Source organism: Takifugu flavidus, chromosome 4 (genome assembly GCF_003711565.1).
Source record: "Takifugu flavidus isolate HTHZ2018 chromosome 4, ASM371156v2, whole genome shotgun sequence".
Taxonomy (NCBI): Eukaryota; Metazoa; Chordata; class Actinopteri; order Tetraodontiformes; family Tetraodontidae; genus Takifugu; species Takifugu flavidus.
The window spans coordinates 12,596,265-12,612,859 of NC_079523.1; the positions used below are offsets into that span (position 1 = coordinate 12,596,265).

Sequence of the window (16,595 nt, forward strand, 5' to 3'; positions counted from 1 at the left end):
CGGTGGTGGAAAAAAATGAAGGACAGACAGGTGACAATGATGATGGCATGATGAGACAGTGTGATTAAATGTCGGAGGGACTTAATACCAGTATTCATTCTGTTTTTGATTTATAACTTGCAGAAAATCTCTGAAGTCCTTTAGGATTTTGTTGAAGGATGTTCTTAGTCATCCAGGTAAAAGAAAACTTAGGCTTCTTCATTAGCCTCTTAGATAAGAAGTGAAATCCTTGAAAAACAAAAGCAAGTCAACTTGATTTTCTTTTTTAATTGAGTTTCCTTGCGTCTAATAATTTAAAGACAATCGTCAGCTATTAAACTGATGTGAGCTTGTTGTGGTAGCTAAGTCTCTAGGGGACTGAGCAGAGAAGCAGGGAAAAAATCCTGGTGCAGATGAAAGTTGGGAGGCAACAGAGAGGGATGCCAGAACACCTTTGGAGCCCTGGAGAGGAACCCTTGAATCTCCAAATGCTCAAATTGTGCCCTGCGAGGAGCTGGTGACTCATTCAGGAATGTACCCTGCTTTGCCTTGCTGGGATCGGCTCCAGCATCCTCGCCATGACCGTGAAAGGCTCAACTAGAGAGAAAAGGAAAATAATTCTACCATTCCCTACATATCTTTTTCATTCTTAAACAATACACACACACACACACACACACACACACACACACACACACACACACACACACACACACACACACAGGGGACAGGTCATCTCCTTGATATATACGCAACTGGCTTTGAGTTGGCCTCCAGAGTTGTGTTCCACAGCTTCATGGAGTTCTGGATGAACTCTCTTAATGTCCTGTTGATGTTTATGCATACAGCTTGATGTCATCCATGTAGAGGAGGTGGCTGATGGTTGTTCCACTTCGGAACTGGTACCCATAGCCACTCTTGGTGATGATCTGGCTGAGGGGGTTTAGGCCTATGCAGAACAGCAGGGGGGACAGAGCATCTCCTTGATATATACGCAATTGGCTTTGAGTTGGCCTCCAGAGTTGTGTTCCACAGCTTCATGGAGTTCTGGATGAACTCTCTTAGTGTCCTGTTGATGTTATACAGATACTCCATGTTATACAGATACTCCAGTATATATGTGTGCGGCATTGAGTCATAGGCTTCCTGGCACTGCACAGGTTGCTGTGTCGCATCCTACAGTCCTGGGCGATTGCCCTGTCGACCAGTAGCTGGTGTTTGGCACCTCTGGTGTTGTTGTCTATGCCTTTCTGTGCTCTGCTCATGTATTGATCCAAGTGTCTACTGATCTTAGCCGCTATGGTGCCTGACAGGAGCTTCCATGTGGTGCTGAGGCAAGTTATGGGCCGGTAGTTGGGTCGTATTGTGCCCTTCTTGGGGCCCTTCATTATGAGGACTGTCCAGCCCTGGGTTAGCCACTCTGGGTGGTTCTCTGATGTTAGCAGCTGGTTCATCTGTGCTACCAGGCAGGCATGGAGTGCAGTCAGCTTCTTAAGCCAGTAGGCATGAATCTTATCTGGCCCTGGTGCTGTCCAGCCCTTCATTTTGGACACACCTGTTTGGATTTCTGCTAAGGTGATGACTACTGGGTCTTGTTCTGAAAGTTGGCTGTGCTCTGTCTGTAGGTCTTGCAGCCACTGGGCATTAGTGTCGTGTCTTGTCCCTTTCTCCCAGATACTCTTCCAGTATTGTTCAGTGTGTGTGTGTGTGTGTGTGGTGTGTGTGTGTGTGTGGTGTGTGTGTGTGTGTGTGTGTGTACACCCTAATACAGTGCAGAATGCAGGTGTAGGCACTATAATTTTTGACAGTTGTCTTTCTTCAGTATCTCGCACTATTAGCTTTGGTTTGCTCTAACAGGGTTTTTCAATTTATCAGTGTAAGGCGAGTGAGTGGCGTCAGAATCATAATGCCGACCACGAGGAAGAGCCAGAGCAATAATTCAAGATTATAAAGATTTATGACAAGTAATGATACAGTGACTGCAACGCTGCACTGACAGCAGACTTCTATGGAATGAAACAAGAGTCTTACATTTCTTACAGGTATTTTCTTACAAATTTAAGACAACGATGTCTATCCTTGCCTGGCGTGCAGGCTGAAAGCGCATTATTTTAGTCTTTGTGGTGCCGCCCTGTGGTGACTGCCTCTAACTACAAGCTAAAAGCGTATAATGTAATGTACACTCAATTGGATATACTATGCCTTGGTTCAAATTTACTGTGGTAAAACGAAAAAAAGAGGGGAAAGTCTACAAGAACGAGAGTTTCACTGTGATCAAGGTTCACGCTCAAAAATTCTTTAGTCAAGCTTGCCCGTGTTCATACGTGTCCGCAAACAGAAGGGACGGTAGTTACATAAAAAGAAGGAACTGACGGGAAACTGTACAAAGTCGGATCAATAATGGTTAATGTGTAACCAGATTACAAAGGTCAATTGCTAATGTATTTATTGGAATCATAGAAACTAAGAACATTCAACGAACAAGAGTTGTTCCACACAAAATAGTATGTTCTTGTACGTATGTATAATATTTGCGCAATAAACACCAGTTAAATGTAAACTGATTAATCTTGAATAGGCAGAATCGAATTTAAGTTTTTGTTCTATGCTGTTTGACCGTGCCTGGAGTTTATCACTTGTTACAAAATTAAGGAACCATTTTCCCCTGTAGATTTTAATATTTGCATTCGCTCATACAAACAATGAAGGAAATGCTCTGTTCCTTTTTTTTTTAAACCAAAATTTACAGTATGAAGTAACATGGGGCAAATATTTTTCAGCAATAATTCAACAATTTTCCCCACGAGGAAATATGTCTAAAGTGAAAGAGAAATTCTCCAAATTCGGTGACGGGAATAAGCCTGTTATATTTCAGCCTATTTAATACTTTACATTAAACTAGTCCAGCCCGCGTATTTTGAAAACCCGTGGTCGTTGATTTCACGAGTTTTCCCGTCCTAAGTAGATCTTTGTTCCTTATGTTATTCACTACTGATATTTAAGACTGCTACTGTTCGTATTTCCTGTACGTAAAAGTGGTGGGAACGATGACCGCTTACAGGAAGATCACTCCGCTGTGTCGTGACGTTTTTCAGTGAAATGTAGGCCAGCTGGCAGGGTTCTCCCTGTTTCACGCCCTGAAACACCGCGGAAGAAGTGCAGTGTTGATAAACGGGCGGAGTCTGCAGGTAGACGCACGTCCGAAAATCGCGTCACTTTATTCTTCACTGGATCTTTGCGGAGAGAAGAAAAGTTGTGGTGTGACGGTGCGACATAAAAGGTGAGTGTTTTTTTTACCTTGACTTAGGTGCTTTTTAAAGAAAAAATCCGCGTCTTTCCTGGTCACAAGATATTCAAGTATCCCACAGCGTATTTGACAAAGGATCGAGTTAATTGGTTGGTGTACTGCATGGCACTAAAAAAAACCACACACAGACAAACAAAACGATAGTGCTGGTCTCACCTTCCTGGTGTGTTAATCCTGCTGGGATAACAGACTCACTGCTCTGCTCTGTTCTTGGAATGAAAGTCAGGCAACCAAGTTGGATTTAGTTAATTCATCAATTCAGCAGTTAATTCCATTGTCCGTTTCAAGTGTTTTATTACTCTGTCTTCACCCTTTTGCCTTGATGTCATTTCGAATTGTATAGCACTTGTCACTTTTTCAAAAGGACTTAGCAACTTTTATGCTTATAAATGAATTGTCTTTTTTTATATCAATCACAAATCTTAAAATCATCATGGATCCATGTCAGTAAGATGCAGAAGAGGAAACAAGGACAGAGAAAGTAATATGAAGACGAAAGCTTGAAAAAGAGACTTTAAGAGACTATTCTTAAGGGTTTTCTTTTTTAAAAGAATCCAAATGTGCACAGAAGGGCACCATTAGATATGTGTGTTATTTGAATAAATAAATAGGAAAACAGTATTGCTTCATATATAATTGTTGCTTTAAATTAACTTTAACTTTAGGCTAAAGAGACATGGATTCTCATGTCCTTGAGTCAATGAAGGTTACTTGTTATAAATTACACCTTTGTTTTTTGTTTCTAAAGTTTAAGTTCTCAGCTCAAACAAAAGTAGGACTATTACATAAAAACCTTATAGTTACTACAAACATTTTACAAAACTATTTCTAAACAAGTGCAGCACATCCTTAACATTTTTTTCTTTGAATGAGTTAAAGTGACATACAGATTTTTCTATGTTTCAATGTTCTGTTTCTTTTTTGAGACCTGCAGGCTTCAATGGAGGTGCAAGGAGAAAACCGGAAGTCTGTCAATGGCCAGTTGATTTCTGTGCCTCACAGAGACACAATCCGTTTACTGGAGGTGTACATCACACGCAGCCTCAGCCTCAATGACAGCGAATATGATAACAAGAAGTCTAAGAGAAAGGAAAAATGGGTGACCAATCCAAGAAGGAAAAGACTACATTCCAGTGACCCTTCCATTCACATACCAGAGTTGCCAAATGGCATAGAAATTGGTCCATTTTCTGTGTTTGAACCATCCTCACAACAGCCTGAGAAGACTGATCAGGAATCACAGAAAACCATTAGAAAATCCAGGAAGAACAAAAAAAGCTCTTTTTGGAAAAACCTGCTTGGTTTTTTCAGTCCGAAGAATGAGGAGAAAAGCGAAGAGGAGGACGATCCACCGGAGATCCCTGAGGTCCCCCAACTGGGGGGATCCTCTGACAGTGTGACCACCTATGTGCCAAACACTCCAACTGTGCAGCAGAAAAAAAAATTGCTGAGAAAAAAACCCATGAGAAGAAAATTCTCCAAACAGAGGCTGTCTCTAACAAAACACAGCCGAAGTGGAAAAGATCACGCTGAGATCACCCGAGTTGATTGTAAGTTGTCTGACATGAGAAGTTGTCTGTGATTTATTCTAAGGATGCAACAGTTGCAAAGATTCAGTGTTTTTATTTTTTATTTCCTTCCAGCTGTTATCAGTGTGGAACCGACATACTCGTACTATGAGAAAGTCACAGAGGAACTGGAAAAAATCGTCATCGAGGTCCAAGAGAAAGAGCAAGTTGAACATCTTTCTGATGGTGAGAATTTTTCCTTTAGTTATTATTATTATTATTATTATTATTATTATTATTATTATTATTATTATTATTATTATTTGCTTATGATAATCAACCACTATTGCTTGTTTTACCCCAGAGGAGCTCATCAACAGGATCATTGCTCTGACAAAGGAGCAGGGGGACGCTATAGATGACAAGGTTGGTGATGAAACACAATGTAAATTTGGGAATATTTTACAGTGTATTTCAAACATTACAAAACATAGAATTTTTATTAAATCAGTTGACCTAAAAGGAAGAAAAACTACATTTTATGCAGTCATATCCTGTGCATCAGTATTTCCTTCTTTCTATCCTCACGTTAAGATTTAACCACTTCCACACGTTTTTAACTGGTTAAATCTGTGTGAATTTTAATCAGTTTGGGAGCTAAATGATTGCTTTCAATTGCCTATTTTGACTGAAAATTAATATTACGTTCCAGTAGACTGGTTAGAAATATGTTGCTATGATTGCTCTTGATTGTCATTTCTATTTTCTCCTGCTCTTCGACAGCTGAAAGAGAACCCCACCCTGAACAGCTTCTTCCAGCGAATGTCGTACTCCTCTTTTCAGGAACTTGCCGACGCATATCTGGAAAAAGAAGCGTCGCCGACCCACAATCCCCCCACTGTCCTGCCCACAGCACCTGAGCTGGTTAAACTGGCATTCACGTATGACTTCACGGCCAAGATTGCGCGACTCTCCAAACAGAACGTATGTCACATCACCGGCCTGGGGAACCGTTACCTGCAGGAACGCTTTGAATATAAACAGGTAGGAGTCACATCTATGCACTTTTGATATTATTTAAAATGCATTTCAGTAAAATTATTCACATTTGAGTGAAATCTGCATCTGTGAGATTAAAACAATATAAAAATAAAAGCACATGATAGTTTGTATTATTATTTGTGCACTTTTATAGGTATGCACCGAATATCCATTGTCTGACGATGACTGAGGAGAAATACAGCTGAAGTTGAGAGTTTTAACATCTTTTAAACATGGATAACAGATGAGGTCATGTTTGTCTTGCTACAGCCATCCAAGCTGTTTCACAAAGCAAATGGACTACCTAAAATTCATTTTAAGCTATGATTTTTATGGGTTAGTGACAAAATATTTGTGCAATTCATTTTAGGATGTTTGCTGAAAACTAGCTGTATTTTTTTCTTTTCAGTGTTGACATGACTCTTTCACATTGGAAGCACAATTTTATGACAGTTTTTTATTATTGCAGGATCAGGGAAAGATAATTCTGCAAGTTAAATTGTGATTGTAATGCTTTGTTTTTATGTCTACATGAAAAATGTATGTTAAAGTTGTTGGAATAACGGCTTTTTATTTTTTTTTAAATGAAATTACAAAAGTCCAGTGGAGTATCCTTCTGATTTTACAGCATAAACTGTGCAATAGTTTTCTTTTTTATTCGATTTCTACAGCTTGACAGAAATATTTAACAACAGATACACAAAGGTTCAATGAATGCTGGCGTTCATGAGAAAGAAAATAATAAATGTTGAATAAAATCTGAATCATATGTATATGAAATAAAAAATCTTGAGATATATGTTACGACCCAATTTTGTCGGTGGTGTGTAGCTAAAATATAATGGTTGATGACAATAGCAAACATTCCTACTGTAACAGAAGGCCTCCCCAATGAGAAACGGTGTTATTGGATTATGGGAAATTGAGTTCTACACCTTAGAAGTTGAACTATATTAGAATATTATTGGGGAGAAAACTTTTTGGAGTAGTTTACTTTTTTAAAATCTGGAATTTGATTCAATCCATTCCCCCTACAAATCTTTCCCCATCCTATTCTTTGTAAAAATGTTTTTAACTGGTTTTGTATGAGGCATCTATTCTTGTCTTCTGCACAACGCTGACATCATTATGTATTTTTATTTGTGAGGTCCTTCATTTTTCAAAATTATCTATCTTGGCCAAAGAAAAAAGCATTGAGGTTTTTCTCTAGCAGTTAAAATAAGAGTTTAAGGGCTCTACATTTATTATTATATACAAATTAGAGCTGCATGCACTCAGCTGTGAATGTAAGAATTTATCTTTATGAAGGTTAAAAAATGCAGCAGTAACTCTCTTTAAAGCTAAGTTGCATGAAGCTATATTCATTACCTGCTTTTTATTAATAACCATGAGCATTCAATGTCCTGCAACAGTGACTCAACCACTGCAAAATTTTAACTACCTCTATAAACATTTCAGCACCTGCTGAAGCAAAGCAAACCACACGTTGGAAAAAAGTATAGTATTAGAAGAATGGGACCTACAATCTACAATGTACAAATGGGACGTGCAACTGGTCAAATCTTTTTTTTGTTGAGTTTATAGTATGAGTATGGAGACTGTATTGTACATTTATATTTGTTGTAGCTAACAGCCTGTGTGCTTGCAAGAGTAGTGTATTGAAAAACAAAGTGAATGGCTTTTGGAAAGTGCCGTAATAGTCTACCAGAACTAATAAGCTCATAAGGGGATTGTTGTGTGTTCAGCAGCTTGGTGCTATGCAACACAAGTACACAAATACAAAACGAATCATGGACAATGTCCGCCACCCTCTGCACACTGTCATCCACAGCCAGAGAAGCCTGATCAGCCAGAGGCTGCGCCTCCCCAAGTTCAGAACAAACAGACTGGGGAACTCATTCATCCCCCGAGCCATCAGACTGTTCAACTCCTCACTGGGGGGGAGGAGGGCCAACAGAAGGACTGGAACAACACTGCAATAACATAATACTGGGACATCCATTCATTCAGTTCATTCATTCATTCAGTTCATTTATTTACATTTTTATAGTTTTACATTTTATATTTATATTCTATTTTTAATTTATTCTATTTTATTTCTCATTTTACTCTTTTTATTATCTTTAATAGGTTTTTATGGTGTGTAATGGTGGTGGGTAATGTTGTACAGTGCTGTCAATCAATAAAGTACTCTGATTCTGATTCTGAATGAACAGGAGCATGAAATGCCTCATTTACCACATTAGCCCTTTCCCTGGTCCATTTGTAAAGTATAGTGTACTGTATTTTTACCACTTTCCTTTTTATTTTCCTATCAAGGTCACATGTGAAGATAAGCCATCTGTTTCTGTCAGTGACATTCTTGTTTAATGCAATCTGCTGAAGTTACGTAGTGGATTTTAAAAAAAAAAAAAAAAAAGGATCACCCTTACATGTCCCATGGACATTTTTATCCTTAACCAATGAGCTGAGAGAGTCAAATATGGTAACACAGACCTGTTCCACAACATTGTTGGATTGTAGCTTAGTGACAGGCTGCAAATTTTAAAAAAGTCAACGCCAAACTGCAGCCACTACTGAAGACATTTATTCTGTACTCAACAAAAACAAAGAGCTTTATCCGATTTTGAGTTATACTGTCTGACCTTAAGTCTAGAATTGTTCCAAAATATACATGTTTTATTGCCTTCAGTTTTAAGTGACTCAAAATTGAATTTTCAGTAATCCTTACAAATGAACTGGTAATGTATGAGGAAGTCAGGAGTGATGTTAGTTTGTTGTAGATGTGACAGGGAGATTAAAATAGAGGTGGAACGGCACCAAGGATCAACTCAGAGCCTCTTTGATATGAAACAGCCTGACAGATGAAATTTATTATGGACTATGAAGACTAGATGACTTTATGATCTATACATTAGACTCTTCCCATGTACCATAATAAAAGACAACAGGGGTCAAAGATGGAAAAGGTGTTTAAATGGTTTTGCTCTAAAATGTTTGTCCAGGACTAAATCCCAGCTCATCCCTCCACAAACATGATTATGTGGTTTGAGTCATCTGACCAATATAACCATGGGTTCCATATAAATATAGGTCACCCCGATGTAACTATTTGAAGAATGCCATAAAGTATCTTTCAGCATCAAGTGGCTGTGTTCGTTTAAAAATACAGTAAATTTGTTTGAGTCACTATTTTAAAATCCAAGACACAGACCAATGTTTACAAGGCTTTTACATTTTTATTTCCGTTAGAAAAGAGGGAAGGCAGACTAATCAAAGAGGCCGAATCCCATGTCTTCATCGGACTCTTCTGATTCCTCTTTCTTCTCTTCCTTTTTCTCTTCCGCTGCAACAAAGTCAAAAGATCAATAATGATCAAAGCATTGGTAACACATAAGGTAATCGTCAGCCAAATAAATAAAACAAGTCTATCTAAACAGGCTCAATCTATGCTTCAGAAAATACAAATGGATACAAAATACAAAAGGATTTCAACACACCAGCAGCAGGTGCAGCTCCACCAGACCCACCAGCAGCAGCAGGCACTGCAACAGCACCACCTGCTGGTACAGAGGCTAACTTGGAGAGGCCTGTAAGGGAAATTGATTTTTTTTAGTAAAATTGGCAATCTTAAAATCTGCTTTGCATGTTTAGTCAGAAGGCCTTTACCTGAATTCATGACTTCATTGATGTCTTTTCCATTGAGTTCCCCAATGACCTGCAGAGAAATTACAATAAAATTCTGCAGCAGGAATAAGTTTTATATATTTAACATCATAACTATTATTACATGTAGTACCTTGTTTAAACGTTCATCATCAGCCTCTATTCCCACACTACCCAAGATGGTCTTGATGTCCTTTGCTGAAGGGCTGGCATTTCCACCAAGCGCAGCTAAGAGGTAAGCGGCCACGTAACGCATTCTGCAAAGAAAAGAAAATACACAATGATACAATACACAAAAATACACAACAACGATTATTATCTTAGAACATTACAGTTACATAACATTCACATTAGACAACAAGTAAACACAATGAAGATTCTTACCTTTCAAGACAAAGACAATATTTACTATTAAAACTTGAAATTAATTCTTCTCTTCAATTTACATAGTAGATCCACCTTGATATAAACATGCATGTGTATCTGAACTAGCGAGTTTTACTATCCACTCATCAATTATACATAGTGGCCACTTGGTGGCTTCAAAGAACATGTTGTAGACCACGTGGAAGACGTCGTTAATATCTTAGCAGTATGAACAAAAGCGATGTAATTAAAATAAAATTACTGTACTACTTTCACACAAAAAAAGTACTACAGCGAGGGACAATTTCATTCTAGCTGTTACGTTAGCAAGTTTTTCTTGACAGATCACATATTTGTGTTTTATTATTGTTAAAATCACGACAATGGATGGAAAATTGAGAAAGCTGTACATTTAAATACGTAATTTTTGGTTTGGATTCGAAAAATATCACCGAGTATAATGTGGCCCGTGATTCACATCTAGCTGAGACGGCATGGCGCCTAGCCTTTTACAACTGTATTCCGTTTATGGCATATATATATCTACTTACGGCGATATCACGTTTAAAACGTTTACCCTAAATTTTTGCCGATGGTAAAGTAAAAATGTATCAACAAATATATTCAACAAATACAGAATCAATACATGAAATATTGACTTACTTTTAAGTCTACAAGACACGAAACAGCGGACTCGCTAGCAGATCCAGAAAGAGAGAAAGAGGCGGTTCCGGAAAGGGAAATAGGAGCTGAATGCGACAATTTCATTGGTCTGATAATGAACGTAATGAACACGTCACATCCTGAAACGCCGTCAAACGGTTGAGAACGGAAACTACGTCATAAGTATGTATCGTAAAAGAATGTATCGTGGTCCTAACGCACATTCAATTCACTCACTGTGGTGTAAACGGTCCTATATTTTAATACACAAACTGTTATACTATGTTTAAAACAAATTTAATAATAATTTGCATTACTTGTATTTGATTCTGAATTGTTTCCAATATATATTTAAGGATATATAAAGGAGGAAGCTTTACATGAAAATATAATTTAGAAGCATCGGAAACTAATTTTCTTTTTTTGAGACCTTCTTAAAAAATAATGTGCTTTTTAAGTACAAATATCCAAGTACATTTGCATTAGGAGTAGCTGATGATCAATTTTGTTTGAGTATCCATAGACTGAACTCCTACTTGACTCAATTAGGTCATAATATACATTACTAATATAAACTTAAACTAACTTAGTCTGTGCAGAACTGTAAGTATACATTTCTATTATTTAGAAAATAATTTTGATATTCAAATTTTCAAAACAGTACTAAATGGTAATGGAAGCATTTTAACAATCATTTTTACAGAAAATAAGTTAATAATTACTCTGTCTTAAGGAGGATGACTGAATAATGTGCACAGTGCAGTGCAAGACAGAATAAAGGTTTGATAAATGTTGTTTTGTTTATTCACTCATAATTATACATAATGCAAATGAGTCTGTTGACTTGTCACATTCTTTGGTTTCTAATCAAGATGAAGCAGAAAACAATTGTTATTGGAATATTGCACATGGAATCTTGAGACATATACACAGAATAAGAATCTCAGGTCTATTAATAGTTAACACCCTACAATTCAAAGAGCTCCTCCTGTCTCACTTGGGTGAACAGCCAGTCATAGAGACTGATTACTGAATCTGCAACAGATTCCACAATTTTATTAATGTTTGTCAAATACCACATTTTGTAGACACATTCTCCAAGTAATACAATGACAAAAATGACCAAGAAAGTAAAGAAGATGCGGTCTACATAAAAGTTAGCCTTTTCTCTGAAGGTCCATTGCTCCCAAGGCAGCGCATGGCGAGCTTCAGAGTATTTTCCAAAATGTAGCAAGGCTTTCTGTTCATCCATCTCTTCTTCTGGAACTTCTAAGTCTTGGCCACCCTCTGATCTGTCTGTGTCAGCCATTTTGTAGTTTTTTGATGCTAAAAAAAAGAAAATCTCTGCATCTTATCTGTCCAAATGCAACCTTTATTACTTAATATAGTAAAAGGCCCTATCTGTTGTAAACCTTTTCTAAATGTTATTGCTTCTTACCTCAGCAAATTCCAAGGTCAAGTGAAAAAAAAAGGATGCACAGACTAAAATGCAGAATCCTGGGTTTTCTTTCTCTCTCTTTCTGTGTTCAAGCTCACACCATGATTAGGTTCCTTTAGTAATACTTTATGCAGTATGGATGCCTCACTAAGATGGGATCTGGGGATTAGATCAGACTCAGCAGTTTAAAATCCCTCGAGAAAGGACAGAGGTGACAGATGGTAAAATGTGCACTGATATATCTATAAGAGCGGTACAGCTAGGGTTATTGAAATCACAACATACAAATCTCATAGCATACAGAACCTAAAATATTCACAGTTCTTTTGGCCTCAAATATTACCAGTACATGCGTTATTCTATCTCATATTGGGCCTTTTTGTCCCTATGGAGTGAAAGTACATGGATCGAAATCAGGAGAAGTCAAAGTGATGACAAAGCAGATGTGATGCCACTTTAGCAAAAAGCTTTACTGCAGGAATAAATCACTTCAGCTTAATGCTCCATGGGTAATTTCCCACCACAGATTCAAAACCTTTTCCAAGCTCTGCTGCAGCTCGTTGAAATACCCAAAGACAATCTTCCTTCCTTTAAAAAGGTGTATTGTTTTCAATTTGTTAGATCTGTATTTGAATAATGCAAAAGCAACCAGGAAGGTTTAAAATAAAGGCTGTAGTAGCATTCCCTGTCATTGACTTCATATAATTCAATATGAATCAATTAGTCTAAGAGTGCAAACAAAACATGAGTGGTTCAGAAATCCAATGAAGATATGTCTGTGTGCTCAAAAAAGCAATACTCTATTTGTCATGTACCACTAAAGATTTACAGCCATTTTCTCTGACAGGGCATGTGTGGTGGTAGGACATGGCGTAGGATCGGCAGGTTTACATAACAGAAAACGTCGGGTGATCTGAATTAGTCGGACACGGAACTGTTTTATCTTGAATGCATAAACCATCGGATTGAGCGCTGAATTGACATGGGACATAAAAATGCCTACATACATTACATACTTAGGCACTTCACAGTTTTTGCAGAAGAAGTTAATGCAGTTCATGATGTGTATTGGCAGCCAACACAGAGCGAAGAGGAACACCACCAAGGCCAATGATTTTGCAAGTTTCAGTTCCTTGCGATAATACCTCTCCCCATCTGCAGTAGCTTTGGCACGTCGGTTGAGCTGCCGCCGGATCAGCCAGAACACTTCCGCATACAGAGCAATCATGATGGTCAGAGGTGCAACCACCCAACCAAAGAAGTTGAAGTAAACCATGTAGTCCATTCTCATGACAACAGTAAACTGGCAAATGATTTCACTTGAAATACTGAGGTTTTTCTGAGACTCATGATTATTCCATCCAAGCATCGGAACCAATCCAGTCAGGAAAGACAGTGTCCAACACAGGCACACTGCCACGTTTGCCCTCCTCTGTGTCACAATGGTGCTATACCTGAGCAAGACACAGACAGTTTTTCATCATTAAATGCATGTTGTTGTTCATAATGAATAACATTAATGGCATACCATTTTATCTTCTGAGATCTCAGTAGTCAACAAACATATACAATGTACTATATGGACAACTGGAAGAATCTCCCCAACAAACTGCCAATGTCAGTTAGATAGACAGACAGGGCAATTTAATTTCCTTAAAAGCTTTTCGTGTCCAGCCTGTTGATTTATATCAAACCAGGCAACAATATTTTTTACAGTGTCAGGCACAGATAACCTTCTTCAAGCACCGTTTTTGTTTAGGGCAACATGTTTAGACACACACACACACACACACACACACACACACACACACACACCTGACCTTCTATCTTTGTGAGAAGATTATTTACATGTCACTGTTATGAATTATTTTTGTTTCTCACCTGGTGGGAATCTTGACACGTAGATATCGGTCGATGGCAATGGCCAGCAAGGAAAGGATAGAGCACTGGGTGATGATCAGCAGCAGGCAAGAAAGGAGGAGGCATGTGTAGAACTGAGTGTTGAAACCCTGACTGATGATAATCGCCAGGGGGATAACCAAAACGCCCACAGCGATGTCAGCCACGGCTAACGACACGATGAAACAGAAGGTGGTGTTCTGTAGAGTCCGGTTCATACACACGACCAGCACCACCAGAACATTCCCCAACACCGAGGCCACAGCGATTGCTGTCTCAATGGAGATGTACATCATATCCACTTTCTCCCGAGGCTTGATACCAGGAGAGGAAGACATTTTCAAAAGTCTTGCTTACCTTTGCTCAAGTTGTAAGAAAACAAAAACAGCAGTTTGACACATTTAGCCTCCACGTTTGTACTATTAAAAACATCTTTTTCTTAGAGTCTAGCTGAACAAGCTCTTATTATTATGAATTATGATCATGGGAATCAACTGATACTATAATCCATGGTCCAGCTCTGTGCTGTACAGCAGTGCATTTACTATTCTACATCCTTATGCTCAGTCTTCCTCACTCCCTCACTAGTCTGAAAAAAAAGCCATAATATCAAGGGGAGGGACTCAGATTTCTGCAGTATCTCTGTTTCCCCTCTATATCCAAGATGCTTTCCACTGAAAAAGCAGAATGAATTCAGTATGAACACAGTGAATTTTTCAAAATATTTGATCAAGGATTTTAAATGATTGAAATTTCATTATAATCACTGTGTAAGATAGTTCAGGGAACACAATATTTCCTCTTTTGCTGTAGGTTTCAGAACAGTTGTTAGATCCCATATTTGTCCTTAATGTTAGGATGAATGACGTTAATAATATTGATGCAAAGTGCAAATAATGTATTATTTTGATGAACAGTATAATTAGGAACTGATTTAAGTCATTATTTGTTGTAAAAATCATAGACACAGAAATTGTCCCTGTTGCAAATGGAGTTTGTGTCCTTTTAAAACAGTTGTTTTTCTGTTCAATCTACATATTGTTCTTTACTGAGTATGAACTTGATCCAAAGGTTCAGTTACTTAGATTAATATAATTAAATTGTCTTTATGAGCACGGATGGATTTTGGCTGCAAGTACTACTGAGCAAGCAATCGATGGGTGTCGGTGATGGTCGTCAGTGACTTCATCTGCTTTAAGATTTAGTGTAGCTGTGTGCTTGTACATTTAGTCTGATCACTTTGGCAATGACTCATGTTGTTGAGGGGCATTTTATAAATGAACACTTTTAAAATAAAGATAAAAAGCAAATAATTATTCTTTACCAAAGTATATCTACAGAGTCAGATATACATATTAGAATTAATTTTCCCTAACAGATATTCATTATCTGAGGACACCCATTGGTAGTACAAGAGACTATTTTCTATCAACAGAAGTAATTCATTTGATTAGGACCTTGCATAGTTCCACTTGCCACAGGGATTACACCACAGCCACACACATACACACCTCAATCACCAGATCCAATTACCAAAATTATTCCCAACATCCTCACCAAGTTTTCCGACTGATTCTAAAATTCCTTTCTTGCTTCTTGATGTGTATGGTATCTTCGTAATACAATTGATGTCTGTCCGTCTGCTTGGGACTGGAACAATGCCAGTGGATCACTTGGTTTTGTTGGAATGGGGCCAGGGGTGAAGCTGTAAGCAAATGAGAGAAATGTGTGTCCAGGTGGTGATTTTCAAAATTCAAAGTGTTTTCACGCATGAAGTCCATAGCATCTTTGGCTTTTCATTTCAACTCAAACGTACTTCAAAATGGTATGATCTTTAATACAAACAGGATGAAATATTTCAAAATCTTTCTAGTATATACAATCTTACAATCTATACTATACCATACTACACACCCCCACGCATGCATGCACACACACACACACACACACACACACACACACACACGCACGCACGCACACACACACACACACACACACACACACACACACACACACACACACACAGCTTGTGGTGCCTCCTTCCTTCAGACTCGGGTCCAGAGGCTTGGGAGTCTGAGGGTTCTGCGCAGGATCTTAGCTGTTCCTAGGGCTGTGCTCTTCTGGACAGAGATCTCTGATGTGGTTCCTGGTATCTGTTGGAGCCATCTACTCAGCTTGGGTGTTACTGCCCCTAGTGTCCCAATCACTGCTGGGACCAATGTTGCCCTCATACCCCACATTCTCTCTATCTCCTCTTTCAGCCCTTCGTATTTCTCCAGCTTCTCGTGTTCCTTCTTTCTGATGTTGCTCTCACTTGGGATTGCTACATCTATCACCACCACTGTCTTCTGGGGTGTCTCCTACCTGAACCCTGGGAACTCCAGTCCATACTCAGTGTAGATGTTCCTGTAAACTATGCCAGCCACCTTGTTATGCCGCTCTATGTATGCCTTGCCTGCCACCATCTTGCACCCTGTTGTGATATGCTGGGCTGTCTCAGGGGCGTCTCCACACAGCCTACACCTGGGGTCTTGTCTGGTATGGTAGACCCTGGCCTCTATTGCTCTGGTGCTCAGGGCCTGTTCTTGTGCAGCCATGAGTAGTGCCTCTGTGCTGTCTTTCAGTCCGGCCTTTTCCAACCACTGGTATGTTTTCTCGAAATCAGCCACTTCCTCAATTTGTCGGTGGTACATACCATGCAGGGGCATATCCTTCCATTATAGCCCCT

At 38.7% G+C, this 16,595-nt stretch overlaps 3 protein-coding genes across 4 annotated transcripts; 1 reads left to right on the forward strand and 2 right to left on the reverse strand.

The window, feature by feature from the left end:
- The first annotated feature begins 3,119 nt into the window (after positions 1 to 3,119).
- On the forward strand, positions 3,120 to 6,634 carry LOC130523809 (uncharacterized). Of its 2 annotated transcripts, none has more exons than XM_057029369.1 (6): positions 3,120 to 3,259; positions 4,213 to 4,836; positions 4,930 to 5,040; positions 5,159 to 5,220; positions 5,578 to 5,838; positions 5,990 to 6,634. In XM_057029369.1, the coding sequence occupies exons 2-6, from the start codon at positions 4,227 to 4,229 to the stop codon at positions 6,023 to 6,025; spliced, it is 1,080 nt and encodes a 359-aa protein (XP_056885349.1). In that variant the 5' UTR covers positions 3,120 to 3,259; positions 4,213 to 4,226; the 3' UTR covers positions 6,026 to 6,634. The 2 variants fall into 2 exon arrangements, with proteins under 2 accessions (XP_056885349.1, XP_056885348.1); XM_057029368.1 differs by having other exon boundaries at positions 4,221 to 4,836.
- Positions 6,635 to 9,054: 2,420 nt separating this feature from the next.
- rplp2 (ribosomal protein, large P2) lies at positions 9,055 to 10,685 on the reverse strand. The gene is made up of 5 exons (XM_057029372.1): positions 10,531 to 10,685; positions 9,635 to 9,758; positions 9,505 to 9,553; positions 9,336 to 9,425; positions 9,055 to 9,181 (listed from the first exon to the last, which is right to left on the reverse strand). Exons 2-5 carry the CDS (start codon positions 9,755 to 9,757, stop codon positions 9,105 to 9,107), a joined length of 339 nt encoding a protein of 112 aa, XP_056885352.1. The 5' UTR covers position 9,758; positions 10,531 to 10,685; the 3' UTR covers positions 9,055 to 9,104.
- A 3,160-nt stretch (positions 10,686 to 13,845) lies between these two features.
- On the reverse strand, positions 13,846 to 15,418 carry LOC130523810 (adenosine receptor A1-like). The gene has a single exon (XM_057029371.1). The coding sequence runs from the start codon at positions 14,203 to 14,205 to the stop codon at positions 13,846 to 13,848; it is 360 nt and encodes a 119-aa protein (XP_056885351.1). The 5' UTR covers positions 14,206 to 15,418.
- Positions 15,419 to 16,595: the final 1,177 nt, after the last annotated feature.

Excerpts from the sequence above, each read along its gene's own strand:
- rplp2 (XM_057029372.1), bottom strand. The coding sequence starts at position 9,757 with ATGCGTTACGTGGCCGCTTACCTCTTAGCTGCGCTTGGTGGAAATGCC. Across the intron at positions 9,426-9,504 it reads CAATGAAGTCATGAATTCAG|GCCTCTCCAAGTTAGCCTCT; the intron begins GTAAAGGCCTTC and ends TTTCCCTTACAG. Across the intron at positions 9,182-9,335 it reads TGGAGCTGCACCTGCTGCTG|CGGAAGAGAAAAAGGAAGAG; the intron begins GTGTGTTGAAAT and ends ACTTTGTTGCAG.
- LOC130523810 (XM_057029371.1), bottom strand. The coding sequence starts at position 14,205 with ATGTCTTCCTCTCCTGGTATCAAGCCTCGGGAGAAAGTGGATATGATG.
- LOC130523809 (XM_057029369.1), top strand. The coding sequence starts at position 4,227 with ATGGAGGTGCAAGGAGAAAACCGGAAGTCTGTCAATGGCCAGTTGATT. Across the intron at positions 4,837-4,929 it reads TGAGATCACCCGAGTTGATT|CTGTTATCAGTGTGGAACCG; the intron begins GTAAGTTGTCTG and ends ATTTCCTTCCAG. Across the intron at positions 5,221-5,577 it reads GGGACGCTATAGATGACAAG|CTGAAAGAGAACCCCACCCT; the intron begins GTTGGTGATGAA and ends GCTCTTCGACAG.